General features: G+C 40.4%; 1 protein-coding gene across 1 annotated transcript in view; it reads left to right on the forward strand.

Moving 5' to 3' along the window:
* Nucleotides 1–8,471, forward strand: part of LOC103729438 (cadherin-related family member 3-like) — an 80,407-nt gene that overhangs the window by 51,216 nt on the left and 20,720 nt on the right. Inside the window, exons 12-13 of the mRNA XM_017796738.1 lie at nt 4,278–4,376; nt 7,718–7,950. Coding sequence (XP_017652227.1) covers nt 4,278–4,376; nt 7,718–7,950 — 332 coding nt within the window. The remainder of the gene's footprint in view (nt 1–4,277; nt 4,377–7,717; nt 7,951–8,471) is intronic.

Here is an 8,471-nt window from a genome sequence, read left to right on the forward strand (position 1 = left end):
AAAATCGACATATGTTCTCCCTCATATGTGGATCCTAGAACCAGACTCTGATAAATAAGTATGCAACCAGACATCATTACAGAAACCAGGACAAAGGGTAAGGAAACAGTGAGGTAAAGAAAAGAAATAACCTGAAAGAGAAAAACAGTAGGAACCAGGCCTTAATAAGGGAGATATGAATAAAAATTGGGTTAATTTAAGGGAGCGGGGAGGGAAGGGTATACAAGGAACCTAGGGCATAAAGGGAAAGAAGGATCCCAAGAGAGGTAGAATCACAGGAGAAGGGTATTATTATGGGAGAAAGGGAGGGGAATGGGGGCACCTTAAGTGGGAAAACCATGATGGAGGGGTGAGACAATGTGAGAGATAAACAACGCCTAGCTAGCTTTGAAAACCAGTGAGAACCATATTACTCCTACAACCTACTGACAAATTATACATAGCAGATCAAGAAATATATGTCACTTTGCATTTTTAACTATGAAAACTCATATTAGGGGCAGATCTATTAAGGTGAACAAAAAACGAATGCGAGAATTGGATAGACTGAGGCCAGAAGTTTTCATCAGTTCTGGGCGGCCACTTCGCCTTTTAGCAACACCTTAAATCATATTTGGTTCTTAAATCCCACTCTGGCTAGAGATCTGGAGGTAGAAGGAGGAGGGAACGTTTGGATCCAATTATGCTGAGTGATGCCTAATGTCTCCTACCTGTAAAGAGCTAGATAGACACTGAGCAACATGAAACCCAAACATATAGGAAATTGGATGCTTTAAAATGTTGTGTTTGAATTATCTTACATGACAGAGCTGTTATTATTGCAAACACTGAGTCACTTGCCAAGTTCTACAGCTCATACCCTTCGTGAATGTGCAGAGTACAGCTACTGCATGCTTGTAATGGTCTTCTTTCTCATAATTATCCCACCAGTTTGGGTCAGCCTATGATAGAATGGGTCTCTGGGCAGTGAGATTTTAGTCTACCTAGATTGCATGATAATAAAATCTTTGGCACTTGTAGATTTAATTTTGTTGATTGATTATGAACTAGTGGGACATACTGAATTAGTTACTATGGAACCAGAGTGGAGTGCTTACAAGTTGGTGAGCTTAGTGAACCACCAATGCCTACTTCTCTTTGCTTACTGTCATGCAAAGGAGACTATGTATCAAGTTTCCTAAGGAATCATTATGTGTTTAACAGCTACACTACCATTTCCAGAGTGAAGTTTGTGAACATAGAGACTTTTTGTAAGAAGAGAGATTCTCAGAATTTTCTGAGTACATCTGTCATTAATCCCAAGTGTCTCTTTTATCCTGAAAGCACAGGTAAGAAGTATCCTGGAGGTGTGTCCATGAACAATAGCCAAGAAGATGTGGTGAAAAACAGAAGTTGAATAGTAGTGACAATGTCTGATGATGAAGAACTTAGGTTTCTTGTCTTGTAAGAACTCGGAATCACTGCTGGTAGTTGTCTAGGTCATGGGGTTGAGAAGCATTCTGGGGTCGCATTTGAGAGCAATAGGAAAGACTGCTCTGTCTTTCATGGATGTAGAATGGTGGAATTACTGCAGGCATCTATGTGCCCCCCACAGGATCATGTGTTTGAATACTTGCTTCCCAGCTGGTGGAACTGTTTTGAGAGGTTGTAGAACTTCTTGAAAGTGGGGCCTGCTGGAAGAAGTAGGTCATTGGGGGTGGGTCTTGAGGTTTAAAGCTTGGTCTTGCTTCCTGCCCCTTTTCTGCTTTCTGATCTGCCTAGATGAGAAAGAACTTTTGTTTCCCTCTGCTGTACCTTCCCAGTTTCTAACCATGAGCCAAAGTAAATCCTTTCTCCCTTAAGTTGAGTCATTCAGATATTTTCACCCCAGTGGTCAGAAAGGTGACTGATACAGAGGCTGAGTGTAAAAAGGTGAATTGTGGACTTATGTGACACAGCTATGCAGAGGAGTGGTGTGTTGGGGATAAGGACTCATGCATGACATCAGGCCCAGAAATGCTCTCATTGAATTTCTCTGATGTTGCTGGCAGAGTATCACACAGAAGTTTATCATGAAGCCAAGATGAATCTTTGAACATGGATTTTTTTTGTAGCTACTCATCCTGACAGATTAATCAATTAAAAAAAAAAAACCAAAGAACTTTCCCTTCTCACCAGATTTCTTGAACAGGGAAAAGAGACAACATCCCTCACGATAAAAATATATCATATCCTCTCTGATCTTCACACCTGAACATATTCACAGTAATTGCTCATAAAAGAGTCCTATAACACTGTACATGTGGTTCAGTTTTGTTTTATAGGACACTTAATTAACACAATTTGGAGTCTTTATGGATGCAATAAAAATCACAGTATGGCAGAGCTGTGAATGGCACCTGCTCTCGCAACATATAAATGGGATTTATTGGGTTTAAAGTAAACTTCTTGTCTTTGTAGAATAGCACTCTTTAAGTTTTCTTCAGGATCATGGCTTTTTGAGATTCTGATGAAGGTTGTAGACACTATCCCTTAAAAATGAATCTAATAACAAATATTGCAAAGTGAAAAAATGCCATGGAGTCTCTGAAATAAAGGTCACAGAGACTGCAGATTGAATTCTACTGTCTGACATATGTGGCATAGAGGTTCAGGAGAGGCAGTATTTAAGAATTCTTCCTACTGTGAATCCTACAGGCTAATATGCTAAAGGAAAAAATCTTAATGATCAAATAAGTCTGGAAAGGAGTATTGACTTGGAGTTCAAAATCTACAACAGCATATTAGAAACCCTAAGAAGTCTTGTCAATAGCATTTTAATTCTTACTTAATTGGGGATTTTGCATTTGACACACTAGCATCTCAGAGAAGGTATTTTAGGGGACATTAACCCATCTAACTTGCTCCAGTGTCATTCAGTGGTTTGTTACCTTTGTGATGTTGGACCATGAACTTAATTCTGTGAACCTCAGTTTCTCTCCTGTGAAACGGGGACAGTAATACCAATGTCCTAGCTAGTGTCTTTTTTTTTTTGGTCTTTTTGAGACAGGGTCTCCCTGTTGCCCCAGTTGACCTGGAATTTGCTTTGTAGACCAGGCTGACCTTGAACTCACAGAGGTCCCCTGCCTGTACCTCCCACCACACTGACTCCAGCTAGTGTCTTATATACTAAGTTTTAATTATCATTTTACTTTTATTATATTTTCCTTTCAAGTTACTTTTTTGTCTGAATATCAAATTATTTCTTTTTAACAATGCTCTAATAGGTTTCTTTAGCTTGTTGACTTGAAATAGAGTTCTTTCTTTTGTAATTAATTATAATAACTCCTTACAAAGTTTTTATGAAGTTTATTTATTGTGTGTGTGGTGGAGGGGAGGGAGTGTGCCATAACATGTGTAGCGGTCAGAAGACAACTTGGAGGAGCCAGCTCTTTCCTTTCATTGTGTGGGTCTTGGGGAACAGATTGAATTCAGATCATCAGGCTTGTCAGCAGGCACCTCTGCCCACTGAGCCATCTCAAACTTTTGACTTAATTTTTTTGTCATTTGAAAATCTTTCTTAAGCATGATCTCCTTTGACATCAAATCTATACTGTAATGTAGGAGATTGGCACTGATGTTATTGACTAGTTGATTGATTGATTGATGAGGAAAACTGAGCTTCTAGATGTTAAACCTAGTTCAGGACTGTAGAATTTATGTCAATTCCAGGTACTAAATATGGGTTTTCTGAAACTACTTTTATTTCATGACCTAGGATATATTCTAAAAGCAGAGTGGATTTAAAATTCACCTGAGTTTTATCTTTCTTGTTGCTGTCACAAATACTTGACAAGAAGCAACTTAAGGGAGAAAGGGTTTGTTTTGGCTTACACTTTGAAAGGATCCAGTCCATCATGGAATAGAGAGTACGGCCACAGGAGTGGAGCTGGTCACATGGTACGGAAAGGAAACAGAGACTGAACAGGAAGTGGGGCCAAGCTATAAAACCCCAAGGCCTGCCCATGGTGACACACTTCTTCCAGGGAAGTTCCATCTCCTAAAGGTTCCACAATCTTGCCAAACATTGCCACTGTCTGAGGACCAAATGTTCAAACACGTGAGTCTCTGGGGGACATTTCACATGCAAACCCTACTGGTTCCTTGAGAACACAGTGTGGGAATACCCATCACTTGAAGGCAGAGAGAATCCCATTGTAGCTTCACAATCCTCCATTAATCCTGTACTTTGGGACATATTTCAGTTGTTTGTAGAATAAATCATCAACAAAGTATTCATTTTTTGTTCAATTTTACAGTGACTGTGACAATCATTGTGGACATTGCTCCTGACAACGAATTCAGTCCCAAATTTCAAGCTGCACATTATTCATTTTCAGTTCCAGAAACATCCGGAGGTAAGAGCTCCCTAACTTGTTTAATTTGAAGCAGCCACAGGAAACACCAACTAGGTTCTCTACTGAGTGACCAATGGAAAAGGAGCACAGACATTTACAGAACACAGCAGATGTGTGACCTTTGTGGGGTGCCAGACTTTTTGGTGGTTTGAAGAATTCAAACTGAGGGCCTGGTACATGCTAAGCAAGTGCTTTCTGAATGAACTAGAGCTCAAGTTCTGTGCCTTTGAGTTCTCATCCATAAAATAAAGATTATAATAAGTACATCATAGAGCTGAGATGAGGATTGGCTGAGAAGTCCATGATGACTAATTATAGTACACATGTTAATTATCACGTATCTGCTAAATTATGTGTATGTGTGTGTCTGTGTGAGGGTATGTGTATAAAAGTGAGGTGCCCATAGAGGCCAGAGGCTTTGGATCTCCTGGAACTGGAGTTACAGGCAGTTGTGGGTTGCTGGATGTGGGTTCTGGGAGCTGAACTTGGGTCCTCTGCAATAGCAGTATATGGTTTTACCTGCTGAGCCATCTCTCTAGTCTTTTATTTGGATTCTTGATATCAGAATAGCCATGACCCCACTGCCACTGGTAGCAAAAACTGCTGGTTTCCCTCTTCAGTGCTGGACATGTGCAGTGTGCTTGATTATTTTTTTAAACAAAATACAGTCTTTGACCTTCCTCACTTGAGTGCAAAAACCGAATGAAATGAAAGCAGTGTTTTTAGAACAGTGCTTGGTTTGTTTGTTTATTTATCTGTTTTAGATGTTTATAGAGGAGGCCAAACCTTTACCACTCAGTGGCAATTTTCCCTTAGGAGGAAATTAAAAATGTAAAACTACTCTGAACACAAACTCCCTCAGAATCTCAAACATTAGGCCTTATAAACCTCAAGGATGTTTAATAACTCCATTAATAAGGAAGTTTAATTCTGACTGAGTTGATTACCAGAGAGGACCTGAGTGCATTTGGAAGATCACGTGAAATTTTTCCCTTAACAAAATTATGGGGAACTGTAACATTTAAACTAAAAAATAATGATATGTGATGAAATGACAAATTTTTAATGGTGGGAAGGAGCACAGGCAAGAGAATTCCTTTATCAGCAGTGATTTAGAAGAAGCATGAAAATTAAATCACACTGGGTGGCAAGCCACATAGGTTTAAAAGATATTTCATTTCCAGTGCTTTTTGATGATGAAGTTTGGCAGAGTTCCATAATTACTCTAGTTTAAAATTCAGCTGAAGATGCTCAAGACAACATTTAGATTTTATTGAAAGGTTAATTCCATACCTACAGAAGAATAAGCTTCACATTATACTTAACCAGGTGTTAAATGTGGAAATGGCTCTAGCTTTTCCCGGATCTATATGATCCAGATCACAATTTTACGTTATATCTCTACATGGCCTTGAATTGCTTATAACACCCTTTTCTTTAAAATTTTTTATTTATTATTTCTATTTTGTGTGTATGAGTGTATTGCCTGCATGTATGTAAGGGCACTTATGTCATGCAATGTCATGGAGGTCAGAAGAAGGCATTGGATCCCCTGGAACTGTAGTTACGGATGGTCGTTAGCTGCCATGTGGGTGCTGGGAACTGAACCTGGTCCTCTGCAAGAGCAACAAGTGCTCTTAACCACTGAGCCATCTTTCCAGTCCTATAACACTTTTTTCTTAAAAATGGCGCATTCACAAGAGCAATAGACTCTCATCCGGAGCTGCCATAGGGCTATGTCTACTTTTCCATGAATATGCTTCCTCTGCTGGTATCATAAGCTGTGTCCATTGCCTACTTAATAGGACATTATGGGAGACTGATGAATCTTGATTAAAGGAGGATGCCAAATAAGGAAAGAAATTCTGTGGGGTTGGAAGTGTGGGCATGCGCAATGGTTTCTTCATCAGCACTCTTTTTCTCCTGGTTACTAGCAGTGGAAATACCCACACACATCTTGATTAGCCCACTAGTCATGCATGGCAGTATTTCACTACATGGAGGAGGCTAAGCATTCTTTTCAGAGCTTATAAGTTAAATGGAAAGTGATTGAAGGGTCACCTGTCCCAACTGTAATCTAGTGCCATTAGTATACTAGGTAATAGGCCCCACAAAAACTAGAGTAATGTGACAACAAACATTTATCCAGTCCTTGAGTCCTAGAGTTGGTTGGACCACCCATCTGGTCTTGCTCAAACCTGTGAGAGTCAGCTGGTTTTCAGTGCTCTGTCCTGGTTTGGCTGGGTGACTGGGATGCTTTGATCCCTCCCACATCCTTCTATCCTCAGGCTAGCCTGAGTGTGTTCCCAGGATGAAGGAAGAGGTACACTGTCTGCTAGAATGACTTCCTCAAAGACTGAATTACAGTCATGGGTGTGGGGCTTACATGGGGCGAGAGCAAGGCATGTCTACTATCACATCACAAATGCTTCTCGGACCTCTGCCTGAATCAGGTTCACTTAATATCTCGTTGGCCAAAACAAGCCACATGGCTGAGCACCAAGGCAGAGTGCTGGGGGTGCATGGCAAACAGCAGGAACAGGGATCACGAGCAAGCATGAACATACAAATATAACCAAGGTAACATAATTATCGTTCTTCTAAAAGGCTATTTGGGGTACCACACACTGGAATTAAGCAAATCTGGGCTGTAGAATTAGCAGACGTCAACTTGAGCCTGACACTACCACTATTAGCTCTGTTATGGTGGGTGGGCACATTGATGGCGCTGGGCCTTGATTCCTTATCTGCAAAGTGGAGACAGCAACTGTGCTGCCATAGGGCTGCTGGGAAGACTCCATGAGAGAATTATGCAAATAATGAGTAATTCTTATTTAGCATTTACTATATACAAGGCACTAGTCTAAGTGCTTTATGTATTTTCATAAGTCCTCAGAACTCAGTATGGTAGACATTGCTATTTCACTTATTTTGCAAATAAAGAAGGAAAATCAGTTCCATAGAGGTTATAGAAATGTTCAATGTTACACTAGTGAGTGATATTTGTAACCTAGGCATTCTGGTTTCAGAGTCTGGGCTCTGAACATTACCTGTTGATAATGTTATCATAATGCTAAGATGAAGCTAATTATTAGCATTATGAAATTATTTTTAAATTACTTCATTTGAGTCAAGCTAGTGGTTTAAAGTGGCTGAGGAGTCTCTGTAAATGTGTCTCCCATCATGCAGAGTTTTAGTTTTCAAACACTTATCATTACCCAAAAGGATTCAGTTTATTACTTTGTAAAACTTCAGGTTATCATTTGGAAAAGCAAAGACAGGTTAAAATTTCAGAGTAATGTGTCTGCACGAGAAAAATGAACTTTGTAAAACATTGGCAGCCTTCTACAAGGTTGGACAAGTAACTGCTATCGATGAGGACCACCCCCCAAATTGTCTGACCTACAAGATAATCAATGGAGACATCCAGGCTGTACGAAGGTTCTGGATTGACCCTCTCTCTGGAATGATTGAACTTACCACACAGCCAGACTATGAATCAGTGAGTCAATACAACCTCATAGTGGAAGCTGTGGACTGTGACAGAGCTCATCCCCGCTCAGCCGTGACCACAGTGAGTAGAGAGATGTGGGAGCTAATGCAACAGAGCAACGTATCATGTTCTAATTTTAAACCCTAACAGTGATAGGGCATGGAGAAGCTTGCCAAGTTCTCCTGCTTCTCAAGTCTTCCATTACTTTTGCATGCATTTGGCTTTGGGAGTCCGAGGCTTGATGGGGAATGAAGAACCTGGTAGGTTTTCTCTCTGGTGTGTATGTGTTCTCAAAGGGATAACACAAATCCTTTGGACAACTAAACGTGGGGTAGTTGATCCTTTCCCATGTGAGGAGGCAATATTACACTCAATTCCACTCTATAGATGAGGAAACTGAGGTACAGAGTTTCAGAAATGTTAAGCTTGTTAAGAGTGAGAGTCTTGGGCTGGGCGTGGTGGCGCACGCCTTTAATCCCAGCATTTGGGAGGCAGAGGCAGGCGGATCTCTGTGAGTTAAAGGCCAGCCTGGTCTACATAGTGAGTTCCAGGACAGCTGGGACTACAGGGAGACCTTGTCTCAAAAAAACCAAAAAAGCCAA

Source organism: Nannospalax galili, unplaced genomic scaffold (assembly GCF_000622305.1).
Source record: "Nannospalax galili isolate Female #2095 unplaced genomic scaffold, S.galili_v1.0 scaffold91, whole genome shotgun sequence".
Classification (NCBI taxonomy): domain Eukaryota; kingdom Metazoa; phylum Chordata; class Mammalia; order Rodentia; family Spalacidae; genus Nannospalax; species Nannospalax galili.